The sequence below is a fragment of the Bufo bufo genome, chromosome 11, assembly GCF_905171765.1.
Source record: "Bufo bufo chromosome 11, aBufBuf1.1, whole genome shotgun sequence".
Taxonomy (NCBI): domain Eukaryota; kingdom Metazoa; phylum Chordata; class Amphibia; order Anura; family Bufonidae; genus Bufo; species Bufo bufo.
In genome coordinates this window covers 11,142,945-11,161,692 of record NC_053399.1, presented here as the reverse complement: position 1 = coordinate 11,161,692, position 18,748 = coordinate 11,142,945, and the positions used below count along the sequence as shown (strand labels likewise).

At 44.3% G+C, this 18,748-nt stretch overlaps 1 protein-coding gene across 3 annotated transcripts; it reads right to left on the bottom strand.

Annotated features, from left to right (window-relative positions):
• Window positions 1-331: 331 nt before the first annotated feature.
• Window positions 332-15,378, bottom strand: PTGDR (prostaglandin D2 receptor). Of its 3 annotated transcripts, none has more exons than XM_040412155.1 (2): window positions 14,291-15,378; window positions 332-1,788 (listed from the first exon to the last, which is right to left on the bottom strand). In XM_040412155.1, the coding sequence occupies exons 1-2, from the start codon at window positions 15,080-15,082 to the stop codon at window positions 1,567-1,569; spliced, it is 1,014 nt and encodes a 337-aa protein (XP_040268089.1). In that variant the 5' UTR covers window positions 15,083-15,378; the 3' UTR covers window positions 332-1,566. The 3 variants fall into 3 exon arrangements, with proteins under 3 accessions (XP_040268089.1, XP_040268091.1, XP_040268092.1); XM_040412157.1 differs by having other exon boundaries at window positions 14,390-15,378; XM_040412158.1 differs by having other exon boundaries at window positions 1,629-1,783.
• Window positions 15,379-18,748: the final 3,370 nt, after the last annotated feature.

The window sequence follows — 18,748 nt, the reverse complement described above, 5'->3', positions numbered from 1 at the left end:
TATATTTTTGTTCCTTTACATTCCTGCTTTTTCTATACTTAGGAGTCCAGTGGGCGGTCCTAACATTGACTGGTAGTTCCCTATATAACTGTGCATACATAGATAAGGCTGCAAGTCAAGGAGAGTGCAGCTCACTGGACTCCTAAGCAGAATGAGCAGAGATGTAAATGAACAAAATACAGTTATATTGAAATTTTCATAGGAAAAATTATGGGTTCCCTGGGTATCCCTGAGGTCGGAGGACACACAGCTGCAAGTATTAAATCTAATGAGTCCCCTGCTTCAGTACATCGCCTGGCAGGAATATGTGATCCTAGGACTGGAATTATTATTTTTTGTTTGTTAGTTTTTTAGCTAGAGCATCTTTAGGACCAGGTCCATCAGGTGCCCCCCAAGTAGCTAACATGACTTGTCCTATTGACAGATTGATATTGACAGGGGCAGATTTGGTATTTCTGGGGCCCCAAGCAAAGTTATATCTGGGGGACCCTGGAGCACTGCTTCGCACCACTCCATCAGAGAGCCAAACCTGCCCCATCGGTCACTAAGCTCTGCCCCCGTCAGCCCGATAAGCCCCACACTTATCTTGGCAGTGCAGTCTGGACATTTCTACTACTGCTCTACAGCTGGGAAGGGTCCCACTCCCACCTGGGCCCCTGTGTAGCTGAACCTGCTGCATAGGCGGTATGTCCGCCCCTCTAGTCATTTTTTTCAGCCAAAGGCTTGTGGCCCCTGCCAGGTCTCCGCTGGTCTGTACTTTTTGGTCCCACCTCTACACAAGGAAATGCCCACTCAGCCAATCACTGGCAACAGCGGTGACCCGCCTCCGTCAGTGATTGGCTGAACAGACATTTCCTGTGTGCTGAAGGGATCAGGAAATGGAGACTAGTGGGGATCAGTAAGGCCAGTATCGTTTCTTTCATTTTGTGACCCACTCTGTCCAACAATTTATTTATAGGGTCCTTCCTTACCTTTCCTCTTGGTTTGAGATATCCTGAGATGTGTAGAGTGAGATGAGCAGATTAAAAAAAAAATTGCATGGTTTACAACGTCAAACAGATTAATGCAAATAATCTCATGCTGCACATCTCGGGATATCTCAGTTAAAGTTAAGGAAGAACATCCCTGCCTGTACACGGCCAAGATCATATGAACAGTCTAAAGTAGTAGTTAACAGGGATGGTCCCACTGGATTCCAGGGACTAGATTGCTAAACCAATGGCCACCAGGGACATAGTTTATGAAAAATAAGAGGTCCTCTGTTGTCCCTCATTCACAGTTCACCTCCTTCCCTCCTATCTTTCCTGATATCATAGTATCGAGCATCGAGTTCCATGACGTCACCAGACGGAGTTTCCAGGACAAACATCCACATTGTTTCTCATGTGTCGAGAATGCATGCACCCTGCTTGGAATATCTCTGCGGCCCTTGTCGCCTCTCAGTAGAGTTATACATTGTAAATACATTGAGTGCATCTTCTGCATGAAAGAGCGTCGGCCCATATTTCCATAGTCAACTTTCCAAAATCTTGGCTACTTCCTAGAAATCCCAACCAAGTCTTCAGGTTACAATTCACTCTTAAAGCTCTCATCCAGCAGCTGGCTCGGGGGATTGCTTATATAGTGAATCCTGCTGCAGAGTTTATGCAAATGGTGGTGAAACCTTGATGTCCTACAGATGATAAAAATCCAAGGGTCCACTATGGAGTTCATAGAGAGAAACCTCAAGACTATAAGGTCGGCGTATTCGTTATTCTCTTTCGTGAAGGCTCCGATGTAGACTCTGAACTGGGGGAGAGAAGAAGATGGATTAATGGGGTTTATCAGTCAATCATTGAAAACATTTTACTTTAGAAAGATTTTTGAAAGAAGAATTACAATTTCCTATATTTTGGCTGGAATTTACCTGAAAGTTGTCATTTAATTACACATAGAGAGGTCGAAGGTAAAAATTTTCATGTTTCATTTTCCATCTAGTTCCAGTTTCTTAGGTTTTATGGCTCAAATAAGAAAAGTCCACTAGACTGGTCCTGCGCTGGTCCAGCAGCCCATGTCTCCAAACTGCTGCTCAACTAGTGAGGCTGGGAAGCACTGGTGCTACCCATGTGAGAGAGGTCACTGTGATTTTTACACATCTGTCAGAAATTCATGCGACTTAGGGTACTTTCACACTTGCGTTGCTGGATTCCGGCAGGCAGTTCCGTCGCTGGAACTGCCTGCCGGATCCGGCAATCTGTATGCAAACGGAAACCATTTGTATGCGGATCCGTCTCACAAATGCATTGCAATACCGGATCCGTCTCTCCGCTGTCATCCATAAAAACTGATCCGGTATTTTTTTTTTTACATTTTTAAAGGTATGCGCAGACAGTCAATGCGGCAATTTTAATGGCACTAATACATTCCAATGGAAAAAAATGCCAGATCCGGCATTCCGTCAAGTGTTCAGGATTTTTGGCCAGAGAGAAAAAAGTTTTTTCTCTGTCATTACCGTAAAAGGACTGAACTGAAGACATCCTGATGCATCCTGAACGGATTGCTTTCCATTCAGAATGCATTAGGATAAAACTGATCAGTTTTTTGCAGCATTGGGCCCCTAGGACGGAACTCAATACCGGAAAACTTTGACGCGAGTGTGAAAGTGCCCTAAAGTTGGCCATACATTTTCTATAACGGACAGATTTTCATCCTAACTTCCCCGTACACATGCATGCTCAGCTTGGCTGAGCATGCACATGTGTACTCAATAGGGAGATGAGAATAAGCTCTGGCCAGACACGTATGGTGATAACTTAACTTTCTTGAGATCAAATGGGTTGGGCATGTTGAGAGCCGAAATGCCATAGGCCTCTTGCACACGAACGATACGGATTAGGTCCGGATGCGTTCAGGAAGACTCGCACCATTTCGCAAGCAAGTTCAGTCAGTTTTGTTTGCAATTGCGTTCAGTTTTTATCGCGCGGGTGAAATGCGCATTGATGCGTTTTTCACGCGCGTTATAGAAAACCGAATGTTTACAAACAACATCTCTTAGCAACCATCAGTGAAAACCGCATTGCAATCCGCAATTGCTTGCGAATGCAATGCGTTTTTCACTGAAGCCCCATTCACTTCTATGGGGCCAGCGTTACGTAAAAAATGCTGAATATAGAACATGCTGCGATTTTCACGCAACGCACAAGTGATGCGTGAAAAACAACGCTCATGTACACAGACCCATTGAAATGAATACGTCATCTGAAAGGGGCCTTATCCTTCTTTCCTCTGACAGCTGCCTTTGGGGGTAAAGTTTAACTCTAATGTGTATGACTGTAACCAATCTACACACATTTAACCCCTCAGATGCTGTAGTCAAATGTGACCACGGCATCTGGGGGGGTCAAAAACCGTGAACGCATGCTCCTGGCCATGCACTGGATACTAGCGAGGATTGGGGGAGGCGGATGGTGTGAGCGGCAGCCTCGGTCCTCCTGAATGATCTGAGGCTGCCGCATATAAGTTCCTATGGACAGCCTGCTTGTGGCAGGGATCCATAGGAAAGCAGATGATTGCTTGTAAAAAGGGTAAAATATATATTTTTTAATGATTTAAAAAAAAATAACATAATGGGCATTACTGCGTGCAAAAACGCCCGCCCTTTTGAAACAGAAAAATATTTATCCCATACGGCAAACGGTGAAACAGAAAAAAATGTCAAAATGGCCGATTCGCATTTTTTTTTGGTCGCTTCACCTTCCACAAATAATTGAAAAAATAGTGGTCAAAGAGTCAATGATATCAATGATGTACAGCTCGCCCCGAACAGCTCTGTACACGTAAAAAAAAAAGTTGTGAGGGTCCCGAATATGGCGATACAAAAGAAAAAAATTTAGTTTTTTACTTTTTTTATTTTTATTTTCAGTATTCAAACGCAAGAAAAACTACACACAGGTGGTATAGTTGTATCACACGGAACCGAAGAATGAAAGTAACAGGTCAGTTTTACTGCATAGAAAACGCTGTAAAAACAAAACCCATAATTCTGTGGTGGAATTGTGTTTTCCACCCCGTTTGGAATTTTTTTCCCCCCGCTTCCGACTACAAAAGCTTGGCGTAAAGGTACACTTTGTTCCGTTAATCATCATTTTATAGGGTTTGTCCGGTTTCAAAAACTCATTTAGAAAACTGAGTTTATAGAGCAGACCTGGAGGACCTAACATGTCCATGCATTACATGATCAGCCCGTGTGTAGTGCTTTATTACACCTGCGGGGGCACTGTACATAAATTGCCCACTTGCTGTCGTGTTCCTCTACAGAACACAACTGATTGCCTGGGTTTCCAGCAACATAAGCGACGACCATAAAAAAAATGGCTGACCCAAAGTGGGTGGGGATGCATGCAATACTTAATAAAGACACTAGTCTGTGTGTGGGTGGAGAGAGACCGAATTGTAGGGCCATTTAGGGGAAACATAAGATGCTGTTTACGGATACCCTGTACAAGAATCTTGCAGTCAATCATGATCAGTAAAACCTTTTAACATGATCTGTGAGTTCTCTGCTGTCAGTTCATTAGGACAGATGGATGGATTATATCACCCAGCATTAAATTATATAGTTAATGGGTTGCTTCTAGGAGGAAGAATAGATGGACAGCTGCCAACAAGTGACAGTGACACATTCCTCCAAGGAAAGCAAAGTGGAACATGTAAACAGCTCGGGAAAACATGTTTTTGCATGAAATTCTATTTTGCTGTCTCTTAAGTTTTACGACTCCCACAAGAGAAGTCCACTAGATTGGTCCTCCACTGGTCCGTCTGCCTCGTTATAGCCCATTCTCCAAACTGCTGCTTAACTGGTGAGACTGGGAAGCACTGGTGAGAGCAGTCATCATGGTGTTCACACATCGGTCATAGAAATACATGCCATTAAAGCCAACCATACATTTTATATAACGGACAGCAATTCATCCTAACTTCCCAATAGTCATGCATGCTCAGCTTGGCTGAGCATGCACATCTACTCAATAGGGAGATGAGAATACGCTCCGGCCAGACACCTCTGGTGATGACTCAACTTCCTTGAGATTAAAGGGATTGGACATGTTGAGAGCTGACATGCCTTATGCTTCATTCCTCTGACAGCTGCCATCAAGGGTAAAGTTGTAATACTCCCAGCCCTGTGAAATATAACAGAAGACAAATCCACAGCTTTTAGCGATAAGTTGCTCCTTGTTCTGTTGATCCCCCATTTTGAAGAGACTGTCCGATTTCGAAAGCTCATTCAGAAAGCGGAGCTTACAGAGCAGGACCTGGAGGACCTAACGTGTCCAACCATTACCTGATGTGTAGTGCTTTATTACACCTGCGGGGGCACTGTAGGAAAAATGCACACATGCTGCCCTATTCCTCTACGGAACACAACTGATCGTCTGGGTTTCCATAAAAAAAAAACTGTCTGTCCCAAACTGGGTGGGGATGCATGAGAACAATATTTAAAGACGCTAGCGTGCTTATGGGTGGAGGGACACCCATTTAGGGAAAGCATAAGATGCTGTTGACAGATAATCTTGCAGTCAATCATGATCAGTAAAACCTTTTGACATGCTCTGTGAGTTCTCTGCCGTCAGTTCAGTAGGACAGATGGACGGATTATATTACCCATCATTTAACCATATAATTTATTGTTTGCTTCTAGGAGGAAGAATAGATGAACAGCTGCCAAGCGATTGTGCAGCTTTCTTCCAACGAAATCAGAACGAAACACGTATATGTATTAATGTATTAATCAGAATTGTTGGAACGGGTTCCGACAACTTGTTTTTGCCAAATAGGAATTTGTCAAGATAATTACTTGCAGGTAAGAGAAAGGTGAAAAAGACGGTAACAGGAGGTAATAATGAACGTAGGGACAGGCGATCAGGACTGCTGATCAGTAATTGATAGGGTTAAGTCGGGAGGGTGTCCTGCCAAAGTCAATAAATCTCTTTTGTCACAGCCTTCATCTGGGTTTTCCCATGGATTTCTAATGTAGTTCTTTCTTGTTTGTACTGGATGGACTTTCCTTATATTGACTTGGTAATAATCGTATCTTAATCAGGTTTTGCATATATTTCCATTACGATTTTTCAAGCGGGCCATGTTGTATCAGTAGGCCATGGATTGTAATGCTTATCTGTCACTTTTCCTCTATAAAGGATAACCCCTGTAACTGAGAACCCATTGGCGATCAGCTGATTGCCTCAGGTCCAGCTGCTGAGACTCCCTGCGATGACAGCTGACAGTGGCCACTGCAGGAGAAGTGTGGTATTACATGGTGTCCATTCAATTGAATGGGTAACTGATTAATATATGGTTGCACACAGTCCTCCAGAGCGGGCAGCTGTGGCTTTCAGTGACTATTCACTTTAATGGCACCAAACTTCTAGACTATTTTGGGTGAGAAGCATTTCATTGCACTAAAAGAGGGTTTAGCATGACTACACTACATATTACATGCCTTTTTTTACCTGGTATCATGTAATAATACGTTTTCCCTGCTTGCAGCAGATGGATCTCAGAAGGCTTTCTTTGAGGAGTAGATGCCCAGGTTACAATCTATGTTCCTTAAGGCTGTATTACACAGCCCGATTCTGCAGGCGATTGACGGGGAAGGAAGCTTTCTGTTACATGCAGCAATCTCCTCCTCAGTATGGGAAGGAGCGATCGTTATTCCATTGCTCATCTGTCACCAGAATTTTAAGCATGCTGAAAGATTCTGATTGCCCGATGAACAAGTGTTTGGTAGTTCATTGGGTAATCGGTGGCAGTATTAGACTGCCAGATCATTGCTAACGAGTGTTCCTGCGAGCGCTCGTAAACGATAAAACGGCTGACAATTGGCCAATGGTGTGCCTATGGTGTTTGGCAACCCCCCTCCCCATACTTTAGAACACCTTTCCCCCTCACAGAAGTTATGCCCTCACTGCACCCCTTCTCAGTATTTATGCCCACATTGTGCCTCCTCGTAGTTATGTCCACATTGTGCCCCCTCATAGTAGTTATAGTAGTTATGCCCACATTGTGCCCCCCCACAGTAGTTATGCCCTCTGCACCCCTTCACAGTAGTTATGCCCACATTGTGCCCCTCACAGTAGTTATCCCTTCATTGTGTCCCCTTCACAGTAGTTATCCCTTAATTGTGCCCCCTCATAGTAGTTATCCCTTAATTGTGCCCCCTCATAGTAGTTATCCCTTAATTGTGTCCCCTTCACAAGAGGACACAGTTTTAAATTAGAGGGGCAAAGGTTTAAAAGTAATATAAGGAAGTATTACTTTACTGAGAGAGTAGTGGATGCATGGAATAGCCTTCCTGCAGAAGTGGTAGCTGCAAATACAGTGAAGGAGTTTAAGCATGCATGGGATAGGCATAAGGCCATCCTTCATATAAGATAGGGCCGGGGGCTATCCATAGTATTCAGTATATTGGGCAGACTAGATGGGCCAAATGGTTCTTATCTGCCGACACATTCTATGTTTCTATGTTTCTAGTTATCCCTTCATTGTGCCCCCTCACAGTAGTTATGCCCTCATTGTGCCCCCTCATAGTAGTTATCCCTTAATTGTGTCCCCTTCACAGTAGTTATCCCTTCGTTGTGCCCCCTCACAGTAGTTATGCCCTCATTGTGCCTCCCTCACAGTAGTTATGCCCTCTTTGTGCTCCCTTCACAATAGTTATGCCCTCTCTGTGCCCCCTTCAAAATAGTAATGTCCTCTCTGTGCCGCCTTCACAGTAGTAATACCATCTCTATGCCCTCTTCACAGCAGTAATGCCCTTTCTGTGACCTTGACAGTAGTAATGCTCACAATGTGCCCCCTCAGTGTTAATAAAAAAAAAAATATATAGTACCTACTCCCATTGTCCCGTTCCTGATGATCACGTCCAGCGTTCCCCCACAGCCCGGCAGCACAACCTGTGTCTGCAGGAGGGAAAGTAAGTGAAATGGCCGCCAGCAGCCCGGCGCTTTAGCAATGAGCCCCTCCGTCTGTATTGATGGAATCGCTCATTGCTTCTGGCACCCCCCTGACAGCTAGCACCCGGGGTGAACTGGACCCCCTGCACCCCCCTTGATATGCCACTGATACAGGCGTTAGTACTGAAAACAGAGACGTAACTTGAAGATCCTTGTCCAAGTGCAAAATTTGTTTGCTCATTTGACCGCCGGCATATTTACCGTTTGGCCTAACATTTGTTCCTAAGTCTTTTAGTCCTTGTAAAGGGGCTCTTAAAAGGGTTATCCAAACCTGGAAAACCCACCCACAATGCCCGGCCCCTCATACAGAGAATACTTACCTGAGCCTGAGGAGGCGCGCAAAGACCCTTGTGGTGCATAAGAGGACACCAGTATTATAGAAAGTGCATTCAGGTCAAGGTATACCTCTGGCTGGAGGGAAGGGGTTAGGTCAAGTGTTTGGCATGGGGGCAAGTGCTGTTTCAATTTTAACCTCAGGCAGCACAAAGGCTATGTGCTTCCCTGCCCCTGGCCACAACGCAAGGGAAGAGGGGCCCAAGCCAAACTCTTCCACCAGGGTCCATGAGGCTTTAGCTACACCCCTGCCTGCTCCCCTTGAGTCAAGTATGATGTCACACGTCATGCAAGGGGGCAGGTCACCGTCTGCTATTGGCTGCACCCCCGTTGATGGATGTTGTGATCTGCGCGCCGGGGAAATGCAGTGATGTATGATTGGCCCGGGCATTGTGGGTGAGTTTTCCAGGTTTAGATAACCTCATTAAGGTCCCTGTGCACATTAGTGAATTGGTGGCCAAACCCACAGAGAATGGTGGGTTCAACCGACAGTCTAATGTATGTGTGTGTGTGTGGGGGGGCCTGAATCTCCTTGGGGAAGAGAAGGACCATGCAAAGCGAATATTTTTGACTTATTTTTTATTTTTTTCTCATGGGAAACAAGTGGCCACCATAAGTGTCTGGCAACGGCTTTCTCCTCTCTCCCCATCAGGGTTGCCAACCAGAATTTTTCTTTTTTTCTGGACAACTTATCCTAAAATCACAGGCAGCCAATATTCTTCACGGACAGTTTAGAAAACCATAACTAATGATAAAAATTAGAAGTAATACATGTCTATAGCTCAGTATACTGATCGGAACTCATTAGCAGCATTTACTGTGAACTGTAAAATGATGATAATTACAAAATAATCTAGTTAAGTACCGCCAATCTCAAAAAAATCACGGACATGTCTTTTTTTTTTTCACGGACACAGGAAAAAAAGTCACCTATTTCTGCAGACTGTCTAGAAATTTCTGGATGGTTGGCAACTCTTCTCCCTACTGAATACTTATACCGAACACTTAAACTGGCCGAGCCGAATATGTATGTGCATGGGGAGTCGGAAGAGATTTCAGCCAAACAATTTTCGGTTGATACCTATTGGATGTGCATGGCTGCCCTTAGGCTCAAGCACTTTGGTTTGATTCCTACTTCTGCCTCCTGTCTAGCTGCGCCCCTGGCTGGAGACCACACAGCCATTTTTTCCCACTTTTAAGACGATGCAGAGTATCGGCAGGAAAAAACCAACAGAGTAGACCAAATTATTAGTCTCCCTCACGAGTTGGCATGGAGGATGGATGAGCCTTCCCAAAAAACAGCAGCACCATCAGACTTATTCGATCAGTCTCATATATAGAACAGTGCTCAGTCCCATACATTGTAATTGGCAGCGACCCATAATCTTTTCCATCTTGGGAACCAAACTTTGGGAGTCTTCTCTGGGGCCATGATTCAGTTTTATATTCATAAAGAAAGAATCCACTTTATTTTGGATTTGAGCCTCTCAAACATACAGTAGAAAAAAATAACTGATCTCGCCATGGGTTAAGAGTATTTTTATTTTGTATTTTTTGTTCCTTTTTTTTATGCGGGCACAGACCACATTCTCGGGTGATGTCACTTTGTGCTTTCCAAAGTAGGCGTTTCTGTGGTTAGAGCCGCTTTCACAACGTATTTACAGTCAAAGGCATTCCATTCTTTTTTTTATTTTTTAATGTGGTTAGCATTTCTCTGTGCTGGCGCTGAGGGGGTTAATAACGTGACCAAAGAGACATTCTGAAAATTGTTATTTTTAGGGAAACTTACGGTAATTATTAAAATAAATGTCACTGTTTGACAGCATTAGTAAAAGCGACCTAGCCGGGGGTCTCGTGATATTGGGAAATGGTGCTGCTTGGAAATTGCATTAGAGAGTTTTATTAAAAAGAAATAAAAATTACGGAGTTAAGGGAAACATTGCTCCCAATATGCAAATGACTCTGAAGTTGTCAGAGCTTCACCCCTATTTTTTGAAAGGGGTCGTGTATTTGATTTGCAGCACTAGAAACTCCATATTTGGTGCACCGAACTCGGAGCAGGTTTGTATTAGAAACTCCAGTTGTTTCTAATTCTCACTCTCAGCGGCCATTTATCTTCAGGGTAATTGATGGCCATTCATGTAGATGACTGGTAAATACCGTAGTGCATTAAGAAGCCTGTGGGCCGGTGATACTGTCCCGTGGCTCCTCACTAACAGCATGGCTTCCCAAGCAGACGCCTCCCTATAAACCAATCATCCCAATTACAAGAATAAACTTGGTAAGATGCATTAGCAGAATTAGTGGCTGCAGATCTAATATACTGGAAGCTATGAAGCAGTTACTTTCATAATGTCTGAGGCAATTTACAGTGGCATTAAGTTTCCAGAGATACTTTATCTGAAGGCTTTTATGGGTTTCTGATTTACAGGCAGCTATGCAAATAGTCTCAAAATCCATTCAGCTACTTAGTTCACTTACTTTAGCTCCTATTTCCTGCACTGATACCACATTGTACGTAAACTTTATGCATATAAAAGGCTGTACAACTCCCAACATGACCCAACTACTGAACGTGTCATAATACAATTTTATTATACTCTATACAAAGCACACTACAAGCCATGACTTTACTTGACCACTGGACATGACCATAATACAGTTCTCCTATCCTCTATACATGCAACACTACAACTCCCAACATGACCTGACCTCTGGACATGACCATAATACAATTCTAATACCTTCCATACATGAAACACTACAACTCCCAACATGACCTGACCTCTGGACATGACTATAATACAATTCTATTATCCTCTATACAAAGCACACTACAACTCCCAACATGACCTGACCTCTGGACATGACCATAATACAATTCTAATACCTTCCATACATGGAACACTACAACTCCCAACATGACCTGACCTCTGGACATAACTATAATACAATTCTAGTATCCTCCATACATGGAACACTACAACTCCCAACATGACCTGACCACTAGACATGACTATAATACAATTCTATCATCCTCTATACAAAGCACACTACAACTCCCAGCATGACTCGACCACTGGACATGACCATAATACAATTCTACTATCCTCTATACATGGAACACTACAACTCCCAACATGACCTGAACACTGGACATGACCATAATACAGTTGTTTTAAGCATTCAGCAGAGGACAGTTCCACAAGAGTTTGATTTATATGTGCCAAAATCCATATTCAAAGCCTTAGAGGGGTCTGACTTGGGTGGGAAAGAAGATGTCAAGTGCGGGGTGACGTATAGAGGATCGAGATTACATAATGGTAAGATCCGAGCACTTTCTGCCTCTTCTCCATCACTTCATCTTTGTGTGTTGTTCCTGACATCATAAGATAAAATGCACGCAATGATGGGTGATGAGACAGCCAAATCCAGTGGCAGGGTATCTCGACACACGGGGGGTAGCGGGTTTCCATTGCATTAAACATCACATTTTTAGGGCTTTCCTCATTAAAGGGCTTATCTGCTTTAGGAAACGCATTGTCTTATTAGGAAACTTCTTTAAATTGTATCAATTATTATTACCTCCAGTAAGGACCTTCATTTATTAGTCAGAGCGGCTACAAAGAGTGTTTCTTGAACTGGAGGACTCAGGATGTCCTCACTTCATGTGGACAACCCATTGAATTCTATGATCACAGTGTAATGCTTCATTCCGCCTGTGGAGGCACTGCAGGGAAACTGAACGTTGATACTTTTGGTTGATCTCACTGAAAGTTATGTGGCCAGGTAAGTCATTAAAATGACTGTCCCAATAGTCTTGAAAGGGTGGTCCACAGGATAGAGAATAAGTGTCTGATAGGTTGGGATCTTACTGCTTGGGCCCCCTCAGATCATAAAAACGAGGTCCTGTGGCCAAAGCCCCTTGCCTTGTATGAACAGAGCAGCAGTGGTTAGGCATGTGTGCCATTACTCCATTCATCTCTATGGGACTGCTGGTGATGGCCAAGCGCTGTACTGTAGAGCTTCATATGGGGAGACACAGGACCCCCCTTCTAGTGATCAGTGGGGTTCCCAGCAGTCAGACCCCCATCAATCAGACAGTTTAAATATTGGCATCTCCCATTTATCTGATTATTGGTGTCACCTTTGGGTTACACATACCCTTCAACCCATGCCAAGGGGATCATTTCCATGCACCCCAATGCAGCCACGTCCATTGACAGGGGATCCCCTACTTCCAAACACAAGCCCACAGAGATGTCATTTGCAACCTGCATCCGCCCGGCTGTTGCAAAACTACAATTCCCAGCATGCCCTGACAGTGGCATGCTGAGAGTTGTAGTTTTGCAACAGCCATAGATCCGCAGGATGGGGATCACTGTCATAGAGGCTGCCAAATAGGTAAAATGCATATCCAAATCAAAGGATAAATCATGCCCATAGAGTACACCATATTAATTCTGAGCAGATGATTCCCCATATTTGAGACCAGCACTCGGGGTTCATCCTAGAGGTGGAGCTGCAATACCAGGCACAACCATTAACAAGAGTGGCGCTGTTTTAGTAAACTTGAACTGTGCTTTTTAAATGCCTGATCCCAGAGGGGGCTGATTTTGCAGATGCACCCTCCCCTGGTGCCAGAGTAGACCCAGGTACACCCTAGAGGACACCACTGTAGTAAATGCCTGCCTCCTCTGTCTTACCCCTACACTTAGCTGTGAACAATCTGCTGTGTTTCTCCCATCAGGAACCTCCTAAAAACCCCTCACGGATACATCTTAGAAACACCTCTGTGCTGGCCATGTGGTATTAGGATTGTCTATAAAGATTGTTTTGGTTGGTCCTTTGCCTCAAATTTGGGCATATGATGTGTAGAGTATGGGTAGACACCAGGTATCCCGAGGTAGGAGAGCTCGGTAAATTGCATTCAGATTGAACGATCATCTTGCAGTGGTTCTTCTGAAATATCTAACTTCTGGTTGGTATCTTTGAGACCATGACTGGAGGATTGCGGTATGGATGACCCACCTATGCAGACACTTTACGCTATGTCCTGTATAACCTGTCCCCTCCCTACATCTCTGAGCTACTTTCCCGATACACCCCCACACGCACTCTCCGATCCTCACAAGACCTCCTTCTCTCCTTATTTCACCTCTTCCCACAATCGCCTCCAAGATTTCTCCCGTGCATCCCCCACACTCTGGAACTTGATACCCCAACATATCAGACTCTCACCTACAGGGAATCCTTAAAAAAAAAAAATGAAAATCCACCTCTTCAGACAAGCCTACAAGCAGTGACCCTGCTGCCTCTATACCGCCATGACCAACTTCACCTGCACCTACTGTGTCCTTCTCCCATACCTTGTAGATGGTAGGACCTCACGGGCAGGGCCCTCTCTCCTTCTGTACCAGTCTGTAACTCGTCCTGTTTATGATAAGTGCAATTGTCTGTATTATGTATGTAAACCTCTTCTCATATGTACAGCGCTATGGAATAAATGTTGCTTTAATAATAAATATTAATAATAATAATGTCCGTCTAGAGTACAGACACAGACCCCAGAGGTATAACTATAAGGACATTGCATTTAGAGCCTAATGGTCAGTCTGCAAAACTAGAGGCCCCCAGTGCTATAAATGGTGCAGGATAGTTGGGAGACCCTGTTACAGAATATACATCCTGAACCCCAGAACCGCATGTTCCGCCTCTAGTGTCCCTCAAGATCTCTGCTAGAAGACAGAATATCAGTCAATATCAACTACAAAGCAATTTGCTAATCCCAGAGAGCCCCTTAAAAGAATGATATTCCGCTATGCCATGCTGTGGCATAACATCTAAACTTCACTCGTCGTGGTCAGGAAGCTACGTAGATGTCACAATCAGTATTTTGCAGTGTTACCGCAGTAGCAACTTGCACAACAGTTTGCACAAACATTTTTGCAGGTGTGAATACGTACAGTTAAAGGAAGGGAGCAAATTGAAAAAACGACTGTCATGACTGCCAAGAGGATTAGATGATCGAGCGCCTCCATGCCGGACTGCTTAACAAATTCTACCTTGGGTCCAACTTTGAGGGAACACCTCTGGTTCTGATACATCTGGTAAAGGAGTCTCATGGTAGCCACATTGCAGATGATGATGGCTACAACTAGTAGTCCCATAACTGTTCCATAAAGTAAAGAATAAGCCAAAACTTTAGGCTGCGAGTCCTCCACGGTCATTTGTATAAAGCACCAGGTCCCTGGACAATACTGTTCAAACTTCCCAATGCCGAAGAACGGCATTGAACAGAATACAGCGCTGAAGGCGTATACCACCACCGGGACCAGCATGGCAAATTTTTTGGTGATGTACGTATGATAAAAGAATGGATTTGCCAAGGCAATCCAACAGTCCAGAGCCATGGCCAGAAGAATAAGCATTGGGGCCAAGCCAAAGAAAATCATGAAGAAGCTGAAGACATCACACATCCTCCGGTCTTTTGCCATCTCCACCAGGGTTTGGTTTTTGGAGTAAGCAGCAGACACCATGGGGCTCACCAAACATTTTCCCAACAGGTTGGTTACAGTCAGACCAGTAACCAAGATATAAAAGACGGAGGTTTTTTTCCTTGCGCTTAACTTGTGTTGCCATAGGATGAAAATGGCGATGATATTTCCTAGTAGACCGGCAGAAAACAGCAAGGAGCTTGGGATCACCGAATAATCCCCTTGGATGGCAGTGCTGTTAGAACATGGGTAAAGCTCCATGTGAAGACTAGTATGGAGACAAGACTTGTCCACAAGTCAAGATGAGGCAGAAGCCGATGTCCCTAAGGTCTGGTCTACTCATCTGTCTGAAACCGGCTCTTCTAGAAGTGTGCTTGAGCTCCCAGGAAATCTGAAGGAGGTGGGGAGCAATTGACAAGTAAAATAAAGAAGGCATGAGCAAGGCGTATCCTATTCTGCTGCCACTGGACTGGAGCCAGCGAAGTGGAGTTTTCAAAGAGGAAGTGTTGTAAATCTAGCCAGACGTGTTTTTGAAAACCGTAATATTGTATTATGATACTGCCGGTCCTACCAAGAGGATGTGATTGTTCTGCCGGTGGTTTCTGAAGGATAATGATGTATTTAAGGATCCAGTTTCTTAGTACAAAACAAGGTTTCTGGAGTTTCTGAGACAGATATTGGTCATTAGCTGAATGATCTCCTCGCACTGACTGCAATGCTGTGCTAGCTGAAAAAGCTTGAGATACTCCATGCACTACGTGACGGTGTATTACCAGTCCTATATAAACCTTTAACGAATCATTGAGCTTGGGCTTTGACATGGGTCTTTACTTTCCATAGCCTGCATAAACAGGGGTGCTCCAGCGTATCGGGGGCTCACCTGTTAACACTTGCAGTCCTGACAGATCTGAACCCACATGCAGTATGACATCCTCTTCATGCAGTTTTCATGTTTTGATTGAGTTTCTGCAGGTTTTTCTAGTTTCCTCCCACACTCCAAAAACATAACGATATGGTCATTGACTTCCTATGAATTGCCCCTTATGTGTGGGTTTAAGATAAGGAATTTAGATTGAGAGGAAAGAGTGATGACAATGTCTGTACTGCGCTGTGAGATATGTTGGAGCTCTATAAGGACTAGGAAGGAATATATGCTGGGAAGTTATGGGAATGGCGTCTCCGACCAGCAGGATTGATCTGATAAATACCCAGTCCTCAAGTTTCTTGCTGGTGTCAATTGAATATACTGCAGCAGCTGTACATAGGGCTTATTATGAGGGCTCATGCACACAGCCGTTGCCCGGCAGTGGCCATATTGCGGCCTGCATACAGCGGGTCTGCAATACACGGGCACCTGCCATGTGCACCCCACATCACGGATGCGGACCCATTCACTTGAATGGGTCCGTAATGCGGGAGATGCGGTGTGGAGCGGAGGCACGGACCGGAATCCCACAGAAGCACTAAGGAGTGCTTCCGTGGGTTTTCTGTCCGTGCCTCCTCACAGCAAAAAAGTAGTGCATGCGCTACTTTTTTGCAGTGTGGACCGTCGTATGCGGATCACGGACCCCATTCAAGTGAATGGGTCCGCGATCCGCATGCGGCGGCCCCACGATCGTTGCCTGTGCATTGTGGACCGCATTTTGGGGTCCGCAGCACGGGTCCGGCCAGCACACGGTCGTGTGCATGAGCCCTGAAAGTATTAAACCTAGGACCTGTCTGCTCTACTGACATTGTTAATAAATACTTGTATGCCCCTGGAGCCTGGAGGCCATTTTCCTATAACTCTGCCTTGTACCGCTCCTCTGTTATTCTCTCTAGAAATGTACGAATAAATAGACAACTGGGTGCTTCCAATCCCCTTCTCAAGTCTGACACTGATTGGCCAGCCTCAGAGTGTATAGGGAAACACCCCCGACTGGTAACACCTAGTTTTTAATTCATTTATTTCTAAGAGGAATAACAGAGAAACAGCCCAATGCAGAGTTAAAAGGAAAGCGGTTCCAGAATTGCTATTTCATGTAGAATGCAAGTATCTAATAAAACACGTCAGGTGGGTAACAGGTCCTCATTAATGTCCTCCATTCTGTTTAATTGCACAATTATCTGTATAGGAGAACTCAGTTTTTTTTTTTACTTAGTAATTGATGGAATTCTGGCTGCCTGCAACCTCCACTAGGGGGAGCTAAGAGCGTGTGATTGTAAGGATGCAACCCACCGGCGGCATTCACAAGTGATGTTAGAAGTGGAGGGATTCCCATTTCAGCAATTTACTGAACTGGGCAAATAGATGTGATACTTCATTTGCTCTGTGGGGGCACTGTAGGGTAATTGGACACTCATTGCCCCTGTTTTCTGTAGTGTTCATGAGAGTTCAACATGTTTTTATGGGACTTTTCTAACAAAAAGGGAGATACCCTTTACTTCCCAGGTTATGCGTGTTATCTTTATACATGGGGTTTCTCCCCTGCCTACGTGTGTTGATTATACTTAGTGTTTGGTTATTTGCACTGCACACGCTCTGCTATTATGTTACATTAGTACAACCTGCCTTGTTGTATCAAGCCAGTCTCCTCATTATCTTGTGGTCACATACCGTATGTTGCTGTATTACTACCGCCAATCTCAACCCCACCCCGTATGTTCTTTCCTTCTAATCTCCTGCACCCAGTTAGTAGCTCCATCCTGTCCTCAGACACTTGCTCACTATGTCTGGCAGTTTTTAGGACAGTAGTGGATGATTAGATCAGAGCGGACAGTCTACGCTTGTTAAAAATTGTTTACAATATGCAAAATTGAGTTATCCCTGTTTTATTGAAGCCAATTGCTACGATTAGCTTTTTCTTGCTTATTGAATTTTGAGCTAGTATGAAGTTGACGTAGTTAGGGACTTGAGCATCAGACAATGCAGTATGGGCGGCACGGTGGCTCCGTGGTAAGCACAGGGGGCCTGGGTTCAAGTCCGAGCAGAGGCAACATCTGCATGGAGTTTGGATGTTCTCCCCATGTTTGTGTGGGCTTCCTCCGGTTTTTTAGTTTTTTTTTCTCACTCTCCAAAAATACAAAAAGAAAAATTGGCTTCCCATGAAAGTGACCCTAGTGTGTGTTGTGTGTTGGGGGTGAGCGCCTCTATGGCAGCCTCTGACTTCTCAGGGAGTCGCCCCAGCCACACAACTATACATGGCTCAAGCAGTACCATAGACAGCTTAAAGGGGGCCAAGGACCGGCAAACAGTCTAATGTATATGGGGAGCACCTGACTCTTTCTGGTGTTGAATTTCTGTTCCCAAAGTTCCCATCCTTTTGTTCTCCCAGGAGATAAGTCCCTGTCAGTGGTGTCTGTCAGTGGTTTTATCCTTTTTTTTTCCTACTGAAAACAAATGTACACTTTGCAAAGCCAAGTGTGTATGGAGAACTCAGGTGACAGAGTTGTTGACCAAGTGAGCTATTGAAGGTACATGGGAACCTCAACCCTAATGATATTTAGTTTCGCAGCAGTCTGCAAACAAGGTTTGTCTGGCGTGTAATTAGTTGTTCTGACATCTAGTGGTTAATATAAAAACTGCAGTATGATCATAAAAGGGGTTATCCAATGAATTAAAGGGGTTCTTTGGGATTCCTCTAATAAATAGCACTCCTAGATGCAAAGCGTCCGCCCCGGTTTTCTTTTCCACGATCTAGATCCTTGATGGTGAACCTTTTAGAGACCAAGTTCCCAAACTGCAACCCAAAACCCACTTATTTATCGCAAAGTTCCAACACGGCAATTTAACCTGAATACTGAGGTTTTAGCTTAGAAAAAAACAACTTTTACATTAAAAACTACCGAAATGGCTACACAGTGGTTTGGGCCACGAAGTTGACCTATGTATTATACTGCCCTGTATATAGATTCCATGTACAGGGCAGTATAATACATAGGTCATTG